The sequence below is a fragment of the Filicampus tigris genome, chromosome 3, assembly GCF_054856515.1.
Source record: "Filicampus tigris isolate MCC_2025a chromosome 3, RoL_Ftig_1.0, whole genome shotgun sequence".
Taxonomy (NCBI): Eukaryota; Metazoa; Chordata; class Actinopteri; order Syngnathiformes; family Syngnathidae; genus Filicampus; species Filicampus tigris.
Genome location: NC_141219.1, coordinates 22,138,248 through 22,157,482, shown reverse-complemented (window position 1 = coordinate 22,157,482; position 19,235 = coordinate 22,138,248). Strand labels below are relative to the sequence as shown.

At 40.1% G+C, this 19,235-nt stretch overlaps 4 protein-coding genes across 6 annotated transcripts; all 4 read right to left on the bottom strand.

Annotated features, from left to right (window-relative positions):
• Positions 1-28: 28 nt before the first annotated feature.
• LOC147150307 (uncharacterized) lies at positions 29-2,617 on the bottom strand. Its single transcript, XM_086025513.1, has 2 exons — positions 2,226-2,617; positions 29-1,511 (listed from the first exon to the last, which is right to left on the bottom strand). The coding sequence occupies exons 1-2, from the start codon at positions 2,329-2,331 to the stop codon at positions 589-591; spliced, it is 1,029 nt and encodes a 342-aa protein (XP_085881639.1). The 5' UTR covers positions 2,332-2,617; the 3' UTR covers positions 29-588.
• Positions 2,618-4,476: 1,859 nt separating this feature from the next.
• On the bottom strand, positions 4,477-6,936 carry LOC147150306 (uncharacterized). The gene is made up of 2 exons (XM_086025505.1): positions 6,536-6,936; positions 4,477-5,974 (listed from the first exon to the last, which is right to left on the bottom strand). The coding sequence occupies exons 1-2, from the start codon at positions 6,729-6,731 to the stop codon at positions 5,028-5,030; spliced, it is 1,143 nt and encodes a 380-aa protein (XP_085881631.1). The 5' UTR covers positions 6,732-6,936; the 3' UTR covers positions 4,477-5,027.
• Positions 6,937-7,919: 983 nt separating this feature from the next.
• LOC147150305 (uncharacterized) lies at positions 7,920-10,337 on the bottom strand. Its single transcript, XM_086025514.1, has 2 exons — positions 9,839-10,337; positions 7,920-9,213 (listed from the first exon to the last, which is right to left on the bottom strand). Exons 1-2 carry the CDS (start codon positions 10,029-10,031, stop codon positions 8,402-8,404), a joined length of 1,005 nt encoding a protein of 334 aa, XP_085881640.1. The 5' UTR covers positions 10,032-10,337; the 3' UTR covers positions 7,920-8,401.
• Positions 10,338-11,569: 1,232 nt separating this feature from the next.
• On the bottom strand, positions 11,570-17,580 carry LOC147150304 (uncharacterized). Of its 3 annotated transcripts, none has more exons than XM_086025520.1 (3): positions 17,142-17,580; positions 14,549-14,866; positions 11,570-11,665 (listed from the first exon to the last, which is right to left on the bottom strand). In XM_086025520.1, exons 1-3 carry the CDS (start codon positions 17,335-17,337, stop codon positions 11,619-11,621), a joined length of 561 nt encoding a protein of 186 aa, XP_085881646.1. In that variant the 5' UTR covers positions 17,338-17,580; the 3' UTR covers positions 11,570-11,618. The 3 variants fall into 3 exon arrangements, with proteins under 3 accessions (XP_085881646.1, XP_085881645.1, XP_085881644.1); XM_086025519.1 differs by having other exon boundaries at positions 11,604-11,677; XM_086025518.1 differs by lacking the exon at positions 11,570-11,665 and having other exon boundaries at positions 13,619-14,866.
• Positions 17,581-19,235: the final 1,655 nt, after the last annotated feature.

Here is a 19,235-nt window from a genome sequence, read left to right as displayed (position 1 = left end):
TTTACCTATAACAATTCTTTGCACACAATCTAGTTTCCACCTTTTATTAATTTGTATAGTGTTTGTACTGAAAAGAAGAAAATCACTAGACATACTATTAAGACAACAGGGTGCCACTGCTTTGCTAACACTGTGAAATGACTAACAAAATTAGCTAATGATACAAATCGCAGTTTGGTTACAAATATGCCACAATAAAAACAACAAAATCATGATGTAGACACATTTTATTTGCTTGGCCCACATAAATTGATGTGGCGGGCCAGACCTTGAGATTTGTGCTTTAGAGCCGGCGTACTTCTGGCTTATGACCATGATGCAGAAATGAAGCAAACAAATGTGACTTAGCATGTGTAACGAATCACACTGCTGGAAATTAAATGTCAAATGAATAATCCAGTTGCTGAAGTTTTATTCCATAGGATTGGTTTAAGGGAAAGAAATTAATTGGGGCCTATAAAGTCAGTTGATACATCACAGCATATCATACCAAAAAAAAAAAAACAATGTAAATGCATCCTCTGGCTTCAATGCCGTAACATGTTTACAAATAAAATTCCTGAAACTTTTTAATCACCCACATTTTAGCTAAACATTCTCACTAGAGTGTTTTTTCATGTGGTGAATGAATGACGTATGGTAACTAAAACTTGTGTTGCAGACTGAACATGAAAAAGGTTTTTCTCCACTGTGCGATCTCATGTGTTCCCTCAAAGTCGCTTTTTGAGAGAATCTTTGACCGCAAACTGAGCATGTGAACGGTTTCTCCCCAGTGTGCGTTCTCATGTGTTGAACCAGACCTGAACGAACTCGAAAACTTGTGTTGCAGACCGAGCAGGAATATGGCTTCTCTCCAGTGTGCGTTCGTGTGTGTGCTACAAAATTCCCCTTGATAGAGAAGCTTTTCCCGCAGAATAAGCAGGAAAAAGGTTTCTCCCCAGTATGCGTTCTCATGTGTCGCGCCAACGCGGAACTATCGTTAAAACTGGTGCTGCAGACCGAGCAGGAATGCGGTTTTTCTCCAGTGTGCGTTCTCGTGTGTGTCGTCAGGCTTCCTTTCTGTGTGAAACCTTTACCACAAAGCGAGCACATGAAAGGTTTCTCTCCTGTGTGACATCTCATGTGTCTTTCCAATGTTGACTTGTTGAGGAAAGTCTTATCACACTGAGAACACGTCAAGTGTTTGTTGTCAGCGTGACATGCCACATCACCTTTAGATTGTTCATTGTCAGTGTCAGGAGAGTGTGACAATGTGTCGTCACTCTCTGATAATGCAGCTACAAATCTGTCTGCTTGGGATCCTCTCTTTCCACTTGGACTGTGATGAAGCTGGGAAGAGTGTGGCTCGTCTTCATCATCCTCACTCTTCACAATGACACGAATCACTGGAAACCTGCTGACATCGGCCTCCTCCTCTTCCTCTTTAACGTGGGGGAGCGCTGGCTCCTCCTTGTCCACCCTTGAGTTCCACTCCGCAAGCTGCTCACGATTAACATCTTCTCCCCTGACTTCTGCAGGACACATGAAGTTTGGTAAAATCATGCTTTGCTTAGTCAACTAAAATTATTATTGTGTAGGCTCCGAAGTCAAATGCTTCAAAATTCCTACAACTAATAATTCAACAAAGTCACACGCATGACATGGGTGAAAAAAAATGTCATTTGTTGGCATAAAATGGATACACTATTTTTAAGTGGTGGGGTATATTCAGCATTTGTGTGAAATTTCTGTATAAACTTAAAAAGGCCTTACCAGGTGAACTGCATTTGACATTCTCAATACACTTATCCAACAACTCTAACAAGGAGCCGAACAGCAAAATTCACAACATGACAGACAGCGTGATTATTGCACAGGTGTGGCTTAGGCTGCCCACAATAAAAGGGCACTCTAAAATTTGCCTCACACAGTGCAACACATCTCCTCGGCATAAAGTTGATCACGCTGCGTTGATTGTGGCCTGTGGCCAAATTAACTGTACCATATGCTAGATATTGGCAGGAACTGTAACTTGCTGTATAATAGGGCTGCACAATTAATCACATTTTTTGACTGCCACGATCAAATTAAACTCCTATTAGTGATGTTTGTATTCATATACTGTATATAGGAGAGAGAAAATGAGGAATGCACATCAAACAACTGTTTGGAGTTCGCTTAGGCCAACTGACAAATGTCAAATTGCTTGGAAGTAGTGTAAATTAAGATCTGAGAAGTGCACAAACCTGCTCTATGCGTGACGAAAACAGCGTCCAGCAGTTGACGTTGTCGCTCGTTTACTTCTTTTGTTCGAGAACGTTCCTCCTCGTACTCTATTGTTCTTTCACACATTATTTCACACGATAATCACAATACTTAATATTCACACTCGATCTCTGTATTTGCGATGCGTTACTAACAAACTCGTCCCTTAGTAGCTAACAAGTTAAGATAACTCGTTAATTCCATATAGTGAAGACACTTCATTCTGCCCAGACGTTTTAAATAATGAGCACTCCGTCATATGATAGAAACGTGAAGCAAAGACATGCCGAACACAATATTTGAGTATAAGTACAATAAACAAAATTTTACGCGCTGGCTTGCTGTTTACGACTTGCGAATTTCCGCATTTTACTTCTTCGTTGGTCTTTTAGAAAACTCGCACGCGTCACGTAAAACCACTCTGCCATCTACTGGATAAAAAGCAGAGGTGTGGCTAAAGTACAGTACACTGAGGTGCAATCAAAGATACCGTAGTACTTGAGTAAAGATGCATTCCGGTACAAGTAGAAGTACTGATTCAACTCCTTTACTAAAGTAAAAGAAAAAACTACCCACACTGAAATTTGCAAATGTAAAATTGAATTCCAGACCATGTTAACAACGGCCGCTATCCGCGCCGTTAAATTTTGGGTGGCGGTGGAGATTCAGCAATTGTGAGTTGAAGACGAAGCAGAAGTGTAAAGCTGTTTCATTGGCAGGAAAGTGGGAACGTTGAATGAATGATGAGACTATGACAGGAAAAGCTAGTAAGCCGGTTGACATGACTGGGAGAAAGGTACTGTAGGTATTAAGGCAAGAAGCAGGGCAGGATTCATATTTTTTTACCAAGGTGTCAGTGGAAAGAGAAATGGTCGTGGTAGGTGTTATCTTAAAGCAGGGGTGTCCATACGTGGTCCTCAAGGGCCGATGTCCTGCCTGTTTTCCATCTATCCCTGCTGCAACACGCCTGATGCAAAATCATAATTATCGAGCTTCTTAAGAGGTTGCTGAGGAGCTGTTCATTTGAATCAGGTGTGTTGCAGCAGGGAGAGATAGAAAATAGGCAGGAAAGCAGAACCTTGAGGCTGGACATGTCTGTCTTAAAGTAAGAGTCGTAACAGAGTTTGCGTACTTGATGATTGGTCTGCCAGCAGTCTACTCTAGACCAGTATCCCATGGTCTAAAGTGTGACGTAACACAGTGGAAAACATGCCCCTGTCCTAGCTTTTTTTGTGAACGTGGTGCAGGCATCAAATTCAAAATGAGTGAATACATGCAAAATAACAACAAAATGTATCAGCTTGAATGTTAAATATCTTGTCTTTGTATAGAGTATCCAGTTGAAAAGGATTTGCAAAGCAATGTATTCAGTTTTTATTTATTTACCAGCAGGCAGGTAAAGCTCCTAGCTCTCTGCAATGCTGCATATAGAGCTGTATTAAAGCACAGAGGAATGAAAGAACCAACAGCAACCAAACGTCCAGCGAAACACGAGCAGGAAAAGGCAAACCAGATGGCTCTGTGAGTTGCAGCCAGTGGCTACAGAGAGAATATGAGCGCCAGTAGGGGAGATGGAGACTCACTATACGAGCTTTTCCATTTATCTTCCTCATGTTTTCTGACGGGCGGCACGGTGGTTGACTGGTTAGCACGTCCGCCTCACAGTTCAGAGGTTGTGGGTTCAATCCCGGCCCCGGCCCCCCTGTGTGGAATTTGCATGTTCTCCCCGTGCCTGTGTGGGTTTTCTCCAGGTACTCCGGTTTCCTCCCACATTCCAAAAACATGCATGGTAAGTTGATTGGACTCTCTAAATTGCCCCTAGGTGTGATTGTGAGTGCGGATGTTTGTCTCCGTGTGCCCTGCGATTGGCTGGCAACCAATTCGGGGTGTCCCCCGCCTACTGCCCAAAGACACCTGGGATAGGCTCCAGCACGCCCCGCAACCCTTGTGAGGATAAGCGGCATCGATAATGGATGGATGGATGTTTTCTGACCAACTGGTAGGCATTTTTCAGCTTTGAGAATATAACAGCATCCTGGCGGGGTCCAGCCAGCAAGCGGATCTTTAACTACACCACAGAAGTAAACTAAATACATGAAAACAGAATGAGTAAAAAAAAAAAAAAAAAAAAGAAAAGAAATCAATCAAAATATAATTCAAATTCTAACTACCCCAAAAAAAAAATATATATATATATATATATATGTATATATATAATAAATATATTTTTTCCAATATGTATGTATATTTAATGTCAGAAAATTACATTTGATATGCAAGTACAGCAAATGTCAGACACTTTAAGACTTATAATATTCGCCAGCTTCTGCCAACGTTATTTTCTGGCAAGTTACTTCAACATTTACCCAAGTATTTATTTCAGCTACATTATACAAGACTGCCCTTAAAGGCCATGATAGGGTTACTTAAAATGAAAGTAAAAGTTTTCAGTTCAACAATGTGTTACCCAATCAGTGCCCAAGAATGAGAATTATTTTATATATACATTGAATTTTTAATTTTTGTTTAACATTTCAAACAATATTAATAGGGTTCCAATATCGTACAGATTTTCATGACAGAAAAGTAGATTTGTTCGACTTTTTTTTTTTGGGCAACATAGTAGGCACATTAGGTAAAGCCTGCTAGAGCAGGAAACGCTCAATCAAATTGGGCAATGAATTGGTCCTTAAGTTTAAATTCAGCAAATTATTTGTTTTTTTGGCTATTTTGGTGGAGTATGAGAACATTGTTGTATGTACAAAAACAAATGAAAGAAAAATTTAAAGTCCTGCAGCTTCATTGGTACTGCTGCTACTCTTCTCACCAGCACATTTGTGTTTAGAGAGCTGATAGTTGTATAAAAATCCTTCATTACATACGCCACAAGTGAACATTTTCTCACCAGTGTGTATTTTCATGTGTCGTGTCAATTGTGTCTTTGCAGGGAACCTTTTACAGCAGATTGAGCAGGGAAAGGGTTTTTCCCCAGTATGCACTTTCAAGTGGGCCACCAGCGTCGAGCGATGAGTAAAGTTTGTGTTGCACATGGAGCAGGTAAAAGGTTTCTCTCCGGTGTGTCTTCTCAAGTGCCTCATCATTGCTGAACTATCACTAAACGTTTTGGTACACACTGAGCAGCTGAATGGTTTTTCTCCGGTGTGCGTTCTCATGTGTTTCTTCAAACTGCCCTTCTGGGAGAATCTTCCGCCACAAACTGAGCAGATGAATGGTTTTTCTCCCGTGTGTGTTCTGGTATGTGTGATCAAATGCTCATTTCGAGAAAATCCTTTACCGCACATCAAGCAAACGAAGGGTTTTTCTCTAGCGTGACATCTTGTCTCACTGTCAAACGTTTTCCAGCAATCGGAACATTGGACGTGTGTCTTGTCAGTGTGACATGTCACATCACCTTTCGAGTGTTCATCATCGTCAGTGTTAAGAGAGTGTGACGTGTCATCACTATTTGACAGTGGAGCAAAGAGGCTGTCTGCTTGGGATGTTCTGCTCTCATTTCGACTGTGAAGAAGCTGTGAGGAGTGAGGTTCGTCTTCATCATCCTCGCTCTTCACAATGACACGACACACAGGCACCTCCAGCCCTTGCCACTTCTCTCCCTCTTGACTGCTGCACACTTCCTCCCCTTTAACATGCGGGGGATCTGGCTCCTGCTGTTCCACACTGATGGACCATTTCTGCTGCACAGGGGGGACATCTTCATCACTGACACCTACAGGACACGAAAGGCAGAATACAAGATGTTTGACAAATTCACACTTCACAAATAGTGAGTGTGGACCCTACACATATCTGATGCAGTAAATCCCTGCTATGTGTAGGGTATAGCGACAGAGCTGTGCTGCGAATAGCATAAATCCGTGAGTAACTGACGCCATCACCAAAAGAAAAAAATGCCTATGGATGCCACAAGATGATGGCAAAGCATTGTCTAAATGAAGCTCCACAACTCACTTCAACACAGTTGAACTTTAGTTGTTTGCTGTTGTTTTTTAAAAAAAGCTGACCTCGAAAATGGAAGCTGTATGACAGTGGGAGTCGTGCTGAATGGGAGTAGGACGGGGTGGGAGTCGTCTAACCAGGATAGAACGGAACATTTTTTTTTTTTTACTATGGTCCGCGATTGGAACCGGACGGGATTTTTTTTTTTGTGAGAGTGGGATGGAACGGGAGTGGACCACTCCCGTGTCACCCTCTACTCGACACCCCTTGATCCACACAAAACAGTAAAATATAACGCTGCTAAATAAGTGATATTTAGAAGTGAACAAACCGGGTTTGTGTAACACAACTTGAGGCTTCTTCAAAACAGCGTCCAGGAGTTGACGTTGTCGCTCGTTCTCCTCTTTTGTCCGAAAAAGTTCATCCTCGTACTCTGCTATCGTCTTTTCAAACACTATAAATATTTCATCCACAGCTGCACTCAGTCGTTGATTCAGCAACGCTCTCAGCAGTTCTACTTTGCACATTCTCTCACGATGAAGTCACACTCGAGCTGTGCTTTGTGTGTGTTGCTAACGTTGTAGCTAGCAAGTTAAGCTAACTCGCAAGGCGACAGTCACGAGAAGGAGGGATGTTTTCATATTCTATACGACACAATCATAAGGATTGAAGTGCAAATGCAACACAAACGCAAGAAAACGGTAATCTCAAAGACCTGCTTCCTTCTTTTTCTTTCCGTTCTCTCTCGGTTTCCGGTCGGCAGACGAGACGTAACTTTTAGCGAATTACTGCCGCCCGTCGGGGGCGAAGCTGTCATTACACGCTTGACCATGACTCCTCTAATTCTTCAAAATTCATATTACTGTATATAGATTCAGTCAATATAAAGGGAAATAGTTTTCAGAGGTGAAGTCATATCGAATTTCCATATTACCATTTATTTTTTATTGCTTCTCATGTAATAGTCCAATTTCTCGATTGTGAATTTGGGGGGTTTGAGGTTGTTGGTTATAATCCATCCATCCATTACCGATACAGCTTCTCCGACAAGGGTCGCAGGGCGTGCTGGAGCCTATCCCAGCTGTCTTCGGGCAGTAGGCGGGGGACACCCTAAATTGGTTGCCAGCCAATTGCAGGGCACACAGAGACAAACATCCGCACTCACAATCACACCTAGGGGCAAATTAGAGAATCCAATCAATTTACCATGCATGTTTTTAGAATGTGTAAGAAAACCCACGCAGGCACGGGGAGAACATGCAACATCGAACCCACGACCTCTGAACTGTGAGGCGGACGTGCTAACCAGTCGGTCACCGTGCCGCCCTTGGTTATAATCAAAACTGTAAAATAAATCAAATGTGATAATCTACCCTCTGTTATGAATATATATAATACACTGGTACCTTGACTTATGAATGGCAAAGCTCATGAATCAATTCATTAGTACGCATATGAAATCAACTTTCTATTGGAAACGTCATTAATCTACTACCAACAAAGGAATGACGAAGTTAAAAATAATAATAATAAAGGAAAAGGTCTGCAAGTCGGAGCACTTGTAAATCAGTAAATCAAGGCACCACCATATTGTAAATAATTTCAATTCTGGAATTGAGCAACTAAAATCAATGAAGTTTTCAATGATATTCCAGATTATTGAGATGCGCATGGACTGTATATGGCATTGATTAAAAGACCACAAAAGACAAAAGTCATGTAAGAATTCATTTGTTTTAAATGTACCTCTGTTGCAGTAAACAGTACAACACGGGCTTGAAAATGTACAGCAAAGGCTTATGCAAGCAAAGACATGACAATCTCACATGGTTTTCGTTTTCCACGTTTAAGCAACAGTTCATGTTGTATCATTTTGTCAATGTTCACAGAACAAGATTCAAGAAACAGGATTTTGTGATTTTAACAATATAAATGGACAAGAAAATATGTCAACATTTTTAAAGCATTTAAGGTATTCACTGGTTAAGGATCATGAATAACATTGTGGAAATGAAAATATACACACATACAGTAAGTGACTTACAGATGAAGCGTGGTGTTGTGATATATGGCAGCAAACAGCAAATAAGCCTACAAAAACGAACATTTTCTTCTGAAATAATCTAAAAATCACAGAGGAACTACAACACATGTGCTTTTTTTTATTTTAAAATAATTAAACCCTTCATATAGAAAGTCACTGACACTGAACTCTGTCATACTTGTGCCTTCTTGTCATATGCTTGACCATCACTGAACGAACGCTGAAGCGTGCGCCACAGACCAAGCATGGAAATGGCTTCTCTCCAGTGTGCGTTCTTGAGTGTATCTTCAAATATCCCTTTTGGGAGAATGTTTTTAAACAAATGGGGCAGCTAAAAACGTCATTCTGATTGTGCATTCTTGTGTGTGTTCTTGTGTGTCTCAATAAATTTCCCTTCTGAGAGAAGTTTTCGCCACACACCTGGCAGGAATAAGGTTTCTCTCCAGTGTGTGTTCTCATGTGGTTATCCAACGCTGAACGCACAGTGAAACCGGTGCCGCAGACAGAGCAGGTATATGGTTTCTCACCTGTGTGTGTTCTTGTGTGTCTTATTAAATGTCCCTTTCGAGAGAATCCTTTCCCGCAATATAAACAGCTGAAAGGTTTCTCTCCGGTGTGGATAATCATGTGTTTTGTCAAAAGAGACTTGTAGACAAATTTTTTGTCACATTGAGAACATTTCCAGCATGTGCTGTCAGTGTGACATGACATGTCCCCTTTCGAGTGTTCATCATCAGTGTCAGGAGAGTGTAATGTGTTGTCACTAGCGGACACTGGAGTTAAAAAGCTGTCTGCTTGGGATTCGCTACAGTGGTTTCCACCATCTTCTTTTTCTTCATCGTCAATCTTCACAGGAACACAAATCACTGGAATCCCTGTGACATCAGCCTCCTCTTCTTCCTCTTTAATGTAGATGGGCTCTTCCTCTCTAACGTCGGGGTGCTCTGGCTCTTCTCCACTGACCTCTGTGAGACGAGAAGACAAACATGCAGAAGACGTGAAATTGAACTCCATTATCATAATTTTGCCATAATTTTGGATCACTGGGATTATCATACATGATGGGGAAAATAATGTACAAAGACTTTGTTACTGTCTTTAAGGAGAAGTTCAGGTAGATGTACATTACGTGAGTATTTTATTATATTACCTCTGTGTATTTTTCACCTCTGCGGAACGTGAAAAAAAAAAAGGTTAAATCAGCCGCAGTTAAGCTCTCGAATTGATTGACTGACTGACTGACTGACTGACTGACTGAGATCTTGTAAACGTATGAGACAGAAAAAAACAGTGACAGAAGCGTCATGGAGGACTTGAACCAGTGAGCATCAACTACAAAGGCACCAGAATAGGAGAAGCAAGAAAATAACTGTAAAGAATTGACCGAACTACTTTTATAAAATGTAATTCAACGACACATCTCTCTCTCACACACACACACAGTTATATTAATAGCTAGTATTATTAAAATAACTTACTACTGCATTTTGGTAAGGCATTGGCCAATACTATAGTGCAGGATCACTTTGGAGGAAATTCCGTGGCCTGATTTCCCTGTCAGCCACATACGAACTGTATAAGTGAACAAACCTGCTCCATGTAGTTCATCCTGAGGTTTGAAAACAGCGTCAAGCAGTTGACGTTGTCGCTCGTTTTCCTCTTTTGTTCGAGAAAGTTCCTCTTCATACTCTGCTATCGTTCTTTGAAAGACGACCAACACTTCTTCGACGGCCGCACTTAGTCGCTGATTCAGCAACGCCCTCAGCATGTCTACTTTACACATGATAAGCCAAACACTTTAAACTCGCACTTAATTTCTGTTTAGAGATGTGTTGATAACGAACGACTACGTTTGTTAGCAGCTAGCCGGCTGAGCTAGCCAAGGAAGCTACAGACACGTGTTTATCCGAATACTATACTAAAACCTCGCAATGTTCACTTTGTTATAAGAAAGTAAAGTACACGTAGAGAATAGAGAAAAACTAATTGCTAAGCTTGTGTTTGTCTGTTCGTTTGTGTCGCAGCAACATTATAGCGAACCACCATTGTCACGTGACTGGCGAGTGGCGACGTGCGACGCTTTTACGTAATTGCCACGCGACTAGGAATGCAACGTAATAAAAATACATTTATTTAACGTGTCACACAAACCTATTAATAACAAAACAACCACTCCTCTTTAATTAATAATTAATTAATAAATGGTCTGTCAAGTGTTACAACTTATGTGAAATGTATTAAGAGTGTTTTTTGGTATTTAATGTGTTTAATGAGGCGCCGCAGCAGAGGCAGTTTTATCTATTACGTTTTCGTTTTATTGTTATTGTTAGATGTTCATCATTATTCTTTTTGTATTAGCAGACTTGTGTTCATCCTTTTATTGAAATATCGTTCAGTCGCTGTGGGACTATTTAAATTAATTCAACACCATGTGTGTTTAAACTCACGTGTATATATGGCCAGATAAATTAGCAAGTTGAAGCAAAGCACTTCGACAGAATTGCTTTTCAGCTCAAAACTTGCTGTCATGTGTTCTTACATGGCGAAAGTGGGAGGAGGGGTGACATAGATTCTCTCTGTCCATATACCTATGGGTATTATCAGTTAAATGGAACTCTACACAAGTCAATCAATACATGTACGCTAATATATTAACCACACCATGACCACCTTCAACCTATTTCCAATAATACACTGTCAGAGAGGTATGAACTGAACAAACAAATCAATAAAGTCAGTGTTACATTAATATTTTTATGAGTGTCAATCATTGTCATTTTAATTTTTAAAAACAGAACTGTTTTGTCATTCTCTTGTATCGGATCTTGCTGATGGTCATAATGTTGCTGGTGGTCAGTGTACAGCACACTCACTTCTGACCACTAATGACTGAGAACTTAAAAGAGGGAAATCAACCCAAACACGTTTTTTTCAAGAACGCAGGCCCACTAGTTGAAACACGGCATTCTGATTAATATTGTGTTTGTGGAATATGAGATAAGTAGTAAAACCCACCCGTTTTTAACCATCTCAGGGGGCGTCCATTTTGTCATTTTTGTCGACTGAAAATGACATCACAACTGCTCAGGGCTCAGGTAACGACCAATCATGGCTGAGCTTCAGAAAACAGGTCAGCCGTGATTGGTCGTTACCTGAGCACTGAGCAGTTGTGATGTCATTTTCAGTCGACAGAAGTGGCAAAATGGCTGCCCCCGGAGATGGCTAAAACGGGTGGATTAACTATTATTCTCTAAAAGCAATATTTATCAGAATGCCTTGTTTCAACTAGTGGTCTTGCATAGAAAATATTCTTGAAAACAATATGTTTGGGTTTACTTGTCTTTAAGGAGCACAAAGTTTTTTTTTGTCCTTAAGGTCTTGGGAGCCCTGGTGGTCCGTGAGCTGTAACTTGGAGGTCTGCAAAACACCCTGCAATAAATTATGTCAAAAACATTTGGGGGGAAAAAAGTGCATTCAGTGCTCCCCTGCGAGGGGGCAAGTCCTGCTGCTAATAGTGAAAATGTGCGAGTAACTGATGCTCCCTTAATAAGATAGAGTAATTGTCCATAAAAGACACAAGATGGTGGCAAGGCGCCTCTCCTCACTTCAACATGCTGTAGATCCTTGGCAAGAAAATGCCATAAGATGGCGCCAAAGTAGTACTTTTACATTAGACAGTGCTTTGGCCTAATCAGAAAAACAGCAAATATGGTAAAATAGAAATTTTAAAAAAAATCTGCAAATAAGTGAATAATTCTAGAATAGCAAATATGCGGGGTAACACCTGCACACCAATAAATAAAACATACCAAATCAATTACTACTCATACATTTGCTTTCGTCATTTAAAATCTCTGATCGGATGTGTGACATACCATCACATAAATCTGACATCCCAGCATGTGTGAAGCATTTTTAGCTCTCTCAGACTTTTCGCATACAGACTTGGACAGGTGTGGTAAAGTGACCTCGTTGCTTGGAATCACATACAGTGGAACCTTGACTGAACGGAACCGGAACCACTCCGGCACTCAAGTGTCTCTTCAGTAGTTGTGAAAGGCTGTGAGTTCAAGAATTTGACGCTATTATTTTCAACAGATAAAGACTGGTCCATGTATTTGCGGGTTGTGCTGCGGTTGTCACACATATACAGTAGACAAGAGCATGCTAACACACTTGTCTATGTGGCGGTCATGTTGACCCACAGATATTTTATATTCAATGCAAAATTGGTGATTGCTTGAAATGTCATAGTTTGCCAAGCGATCAATGATGTCATGGATCAGATCTGCAAAACAAGATATTAAACCAATCTCCTACACTCAAGAGACGGTGCTGCCACCGTTAATAATCCAAGGTTTCTTAGTATAATACAGTTGCATCTGATTTTTTTCCCTCCGACTTTTTTCCCAATATTTGGCCGGTTTCCATTCCCCCATTTCCGGTGTATAATATCAGTGTTTTGGGAATGATTTGGGGTGTTTATTTACTCTTACTTTTTCACTATGCATTTCAATGAGCATCAATCATATGCAAATGTTGGCTATTCGTGGGCCCCCGCCATAAAGAAATTGTTTAAATAGATTGGACAGGCAAATAGATTGGTCCATTTGGTGATTCGGTGATCAGTTATCATTTTTTTAAATCTGTCATCGGCTTCAAAATCCTCATTATGTAAACCCGAATGAAGCATGGATGGACATTAGTTTAGCAGCGCTGTTGGCACACAGCTCAAAAGGAGCGTGTTCTACGTATCTACCTATTCATATTGTTGTGTACTTAAGCGCTGTAGTACATGTACATGTTGTGCAACATGCTATTTTTGAGTACAGGTGTTTTTTTGTCAAGCCCTTATGCAAAGGTGAAAAAGGAAGTGCATTAATATCGCGGCTTATGAGAGAAACCAGCTGCGCACCATCGTGGCCCCAAATCACAAGTGGTGCCCATTTGGATAAACTTGAAAACTTTCCAAACAGTTTAACATGTTTTATACTTATTTACACCACTTTTTTTTTTTTTTTACTGCACTAGGCTTTTTTAGGCCATGCGATTAATGGGTGTTTTTAGGCCACGAAAAAAAGTACTTCAATTTAACGGACAATCTTCTCACCCCTATTTGTCTGTTAAATCGTGGTTCCACTGTACCTTGAGTCAAACGTTTCCAACAACTGTAATAACGACTGCTGTTGCATACATATAGTCGCTTTTTGTCGTCGTTAGATTGGTCGGAAAAGTTGCTACGGAATCATTGAATTGTCAACAACACTGACAGTGCTTTTTTTAAACTTGCACCTCTCTGTTCACAGCCATTTTGTTGGTTGAAGCAGTGCAGATTAGCTAGCAGTAATTGATAAATATACTGAATTAAAATTAAATGAATTAGATTTTATTATTTTCTTTGAACAAGTCATAAATAATTATGTGAAAACATTCCAAAAAGGAAATCATTCCCTGGGCATTTAGCAGTGCACATGGTAGATATGTCAAACTGGGATTAGGATTATGAAGAGGCCTTAGGAAAAAATTCACCCAAGTAAGGAATCCCTGGACACAAAAAGTTTGAGAACCACTGCTTTCAGGCCACTATATTTTCTTTAAACTTGGCAAAGCCGAATATGTTGAAGTTGTAGGAATTGATGCTGTGTGTGCGTAACAGTAAACAGTTGAACAACAGCTCGAGGATCAAATAAACTGCTTTGTGAAATGAAACCCACAGTAACAAATACCAAAATTCTACTTCCGGTGTCTTAGAGGAAGTTGCGCACATAATCGTTTCTCCATCTGAGCCCTCAGGAATACGGTGGATACAGTTCATTTTCCAAGGAGACCCAATGAGGGAAGGAAGTGTTACACTGGTCAAACATGGATAAGGTGAACAGCTTTATGGCCCCGCCTCTTTCATCCTAGATGTTGAAGGCGGTGATGTTACAAAAACTTTTCTGCGAGTGTGTCTTCTCATATGTTGACCCAGTCCGGAATGACAACTAAAGCTTGCGTTGCAGACTGAGCAATGATATGGTTTCTCCCCAGTGTGCGTTCGTGCATGTATATTCAAAGTTCCCTTAATTGAAAATCTTTTCCCGCACACTGAGCAGCTGAATGGTTTCTCTCCCGTGTGGATCCTCGTGTGTCTGACAAGAGAGTCCTTCAGGTTAAAACTTTTGCCACAAATTATGCAAGTGAAGGGTTTCTCTCCTGTGTGAACCCTCATGTGTCGGTTCAAATTTGACTTGTCATAAAATAGTTTGTCACATTGGGAGCATTTCACATGTTTGTTGTCAGTGTGACATGTCATATCACCTTTAGAGTGTTCATCATCAGTGTAAGGAGAGTGTGCTGTTGTGTCGTCACTATCTGATAGTGGAGCTAGGAGGCTTTCTGCTTGTGATCCTTTCCAGTGGTCTCCGTCACCTTTTGTGCTCATGGGTTGACTTGAGCTGCTGCTCAGAGGCTCACCCAGTTTGTTCGCCTCACTTTGCCCTTTGTCTTCATTATCTTCACTCTTCACAATGATTCGAATCGCTGACAACTTAGTGACATCAGCCTCCTCCTCTTCCTCTTTAATGTGTGGTGGCTCTAGCTCCTTGAACCCGTCAACGTCTTCTAATGTTTCTGCATCTGTAAACGGCATCAAAGCAGAAAAATATCATATCACTAGTGACATATAACAGATGAAATTGAACAGAATGGTTTTAAGTTTGATCTTGAAAGTGGAAGTCAACCCAAAAATTTTTTTTTCCAGAATAGGTTTTATGTAGGCCCACTCGTTGAAATACGGCATTCTGATTAATATTGCGTTTGTGGAATATAAGTTAAGAAGCAAAATGCACCCATTTTAGCCATCTCAGGGGGCGGCCATTTTGTCACTTCTGTCGACTGTAAATGACATCACAACTGCTCAGGGCTCAGGTAACAACCAATCAAGGCTGACCTGTTTTCTGAAGCTGAGCCGTGATTGATCGTTACCTGAGCCCTGAGTAGTTGTGATATCATTTTCAGTCGACAAAAATGACAAAATGGCCACACCCAGGATGGCTAAAAAGGGGTGGATTTTGCTGCTCAATTCATCTTCCACAAATGCAATATTAATCAGAATGCCGTGTTTCAACTAGTGTGCCTGCTGGGAACATATTCTTGAAAAAAAGTATGTTAGGGTTGATTTTCCCCTTTAACTGCCGCTGCCATTCTCTTTTGTCACGTAATTCATAACCTAGTGCATTGCGCCCTCGCCTGTTGAACTCCTCCACCTGCAATCAAAACCTTTTACTGGGAATTGTACACCACTCAGTGGTATTGTATTGTATTGCAATTCCGGTTAGACTGCCCATACAGGTGGAAGAAAAATCCACAGAATTGCCGCACCGGACTATAAGCCGCATGGTTCAAAACCTAGGAGAAAATTTGCGGCTTATAGTCCGGAAAATACGGTAACTGTTTGTCTGCATTCCTTGTGTTGTTCATTGCAAAGAACTTTGATTTTACTTGGTATTTTGTAATGTTAATTTATTGTTTGTATTATTTATACTTTATTAACTGTTACACCTTTATTTGCACTCCATCCTGTGGCTCATTTCTGTAATCATGTTGTTTTATTATTAGTATAATTTTGAATATTGAAAAATAATTGTTAAATTGTTTTGTGGGGGGGATTTTATTATTCAATAAATGATCATTAATTACCACAAACAACAGAACAGAAAATTGGAACCGCTGAGTACCAGTATCAATACCCAGGTATTTATAATTGGAACCAAACTGGTTCAAATGTGAATGGTACCCATCCCTCGAATTGGGTTGGCTTTAAAGTGATGTTTAAAGCCATGTTGTTTAAAGTGTGTACAATCACTAACAGAACACGTTCAGTACATATGTTTCAACATCCTGACACAGGGAAAAAAAGCATGAAAAAATAACTTGCTGTCTTTCTGTATTTCCTTGGGGTACCAATAATTTTGTAAACCCATCCACTCCAACACACTTTTGCTTAAATATAAATCGAAACAATCTATGATAATTTTACACTCAGGATTAGTCGCCAGCCACATATTTGACGAGCAAGCAATCAAACACACATTCACATTTATGGAAAATGTCTTCAATAAAGCCAACATTCATGTTTTGGGAATGTAATAGGAAGCCAGACTACACACAGAAAACCAATGCAACTACGGAGAGCAAATGAAAACGCCACACAGGCCAGAAGCCGAGATTCTAGCAAGCAAACCTTCAACAGTGAGACGGACATGCGCCTACCACCACTCGTGCACGCAATCCACTTTTATGGGTGGGCGTTCTATCCACAACAACATACGACTGACTTTAGGTCTGTTTGATTACAGTCATGTATTGTCACCTGTCAGAGGAGGGGCTCATTCTCTTCCTTGACTTTTACAAGGCTTTTCGACTCAGTTGAGCACCACTTCATATTAAGTACTTTACTAACCTGATTGGTATATTATACAGGGACATTAATAGTTCTGTGGCTTTAGAACACGGTACCTGCCCAAGATTTCAAGTTAGTGTTTTAACTAAACAGTACTGTTCTTGCTTTCAACCAGTGGCAACTAAATTTAAAGTGGAACTATTTGGTGTTCTGACCTGGCGTTTCTCAGCCTTGATTGAGCCAAGGTGCATCAACCTTTTAAAATAATGTTTAATCTGTTGTTGTTTTTCTCTCGAGTGGTATCCCTACGTCATTGAAAAGAAGTCAATTTTTCTCAATTATGTCCAGATATTTGTAGATAACGTTGGAGAATTTAATTCTCATCGCCGATACCGTTCCAATATGGCGAACAGTATACGCATGCGCAGCACCGCTTAACTTCATCCTAAAGATGGCCTGGGGTGGGGCCTTCAAAATGAAGTCTACTGTGATTAAAACAAAGGCACCGACCTTCTCTGTGCAATTCATCTTGACTCTTTTTGAAAACGGCGTCCAGTAATTGACGTTGTCGTTTGTTCTCCTCTTTTGTCCGGGAAAGTTCCTCCTCGTACTCTGCTATCGTTCTTTCAAACACAACAAATATTTCTTCCACTGCTGCACTTAGTCGCTGACTCAGCAACGCTCTCAGCATTTCTACTTTACACATTTTCACTCAAACACACTTTGTCCCCTGCCCAAAGTGTGTTCCTTCCTTCCTTCCTTCCGCGTCTTCTTTGTTCGCAGCTAGCTGCTAGCAAACTAAGCTAACTCGAGATGCACGGAGACGATTCTTAATTTCTCGGCACGTAATATGAATGACGTTTACGCTATTACATGACAGAAATGATGCGCTGATGACGAGGAGGAAAAGGATGCACACACAACTTCGGACCCGTCTTGTTAACTCCGGTTCTCTATCCTTTTTTTTTTTTTAACAATCTTTATTGAAAAATTCAAGACAAAAAGACACTATTACTGATAGAAATCAAGTATACAAAACATGCGGGACATTAAACGAGAAACAGTATACAACCTCATGACATACACAAAACACGCCAGGGAGGTTATAATGGGTAGAAAATCAAATAAAATACATTTTGATTATAAGTAAGATACCAGTATAAATACACGTATTCAATTATATTATATTTTGCAATAATTGCGGCTTTTTTCTTCGGATAATCAGATAATATAGAAATATAATTATTCAGATGAAGAAAAAAATTCAACCAAATTTGTTTTTTTTTTGCATAAATTTTCATCTACGAATATAGAATTTTGTCAAAATAATAATGAGATTTATTTCATAAAGTTGTGCATACGCCGACCTATCATAGTCAACGATACCAAATAAGACATATTTCCATAGTAAGGAGAAAGGGGTAAATATGCTCTATAATGAATCGTGTTACATCACACCACAGCTGTTTTGAATATGAGCAGGACCAGAACAAATTAACTAATGTTTCTCTTATTTCACCACAAAAGCTACAATTAACATCTTCATCTTTTTAGAATTTTAACAGATATAAATTAGTTGGGTAGAATCCATGTACCATTTTATAGGAAATCTATAAGTATGTGTAAACTTGTTCGTTCTGGTTAAATAATTGACTTACTAGCAGGATATTATTGTCGAACCAGCGCTGTAGGAATATTGATTCATGTTTATACAGTATATGTCTATTGTTCCATTATAAAAAATGTATGAGTAAAGTTATGTTTATACATTAGGTTCCAGGCTAGTAGCATTTGTTTGTGGAATAAAGACAGTTTAAAGGGAACTTTATCAGCATTGTAAATGCATAATGAAAAAAAATTAAGACCATCAACCTGAGAAAAAATGAAAAGGGGGAATGCAGTTCCATATAGAAGTTGGACATGTGAAGAATTGCCTAATTGTAAGAATAATAATGTATATCATGATTAATGTGTTAGGTTTTTCATGATTAAGCTTGTTAGCGTTATTAGCTTGTGGGTTTAGCTTTAGCTTTTTCCATATTCCATATCAACTACATCGTTGCAACATACAAAAATTGGGCAATTGGACACAGAGTAGGTTTGAAGCTGTGTATGAACAGCTATCAGCCACCTCGCATATGGCATCCCAGAACACGACGGTTGTTGACGTGTTGTTGGTTGAGACAGGAGGAGTATGTGCTATTATCTGAGAGCAGTTCTGCACATTTGTTCCCAACAACACAGCTGCAGATGGCAGCCCTACCGAGGCCGTAGAGGGACCCTGACCCCTTGAATGGCAGGATGAAGGAACACTCTGTCCCACACTCCATGTGGGACTCCTGGATGAATGTCTTCGGAAAATGCAAAGCTCTGGTGTCCTCAATTTCGGTATCAATCGCTGTTTTTGCAGCTTCTTGACCTTGTGTGGATGTTGTTTGTTGTATTCCTTGTCTGCGCTCTCTCCTTAACAGATTGATGACAACAGCAATCCCCCCCCATTTGGAACCGAATGGCTCAATTGGATCCTTTGCTGGATCATGACATTAAAGATGATGATGGCGAACATTGTTACCTGGCTGGTTCGTTTCCAGATTTAGCATTATG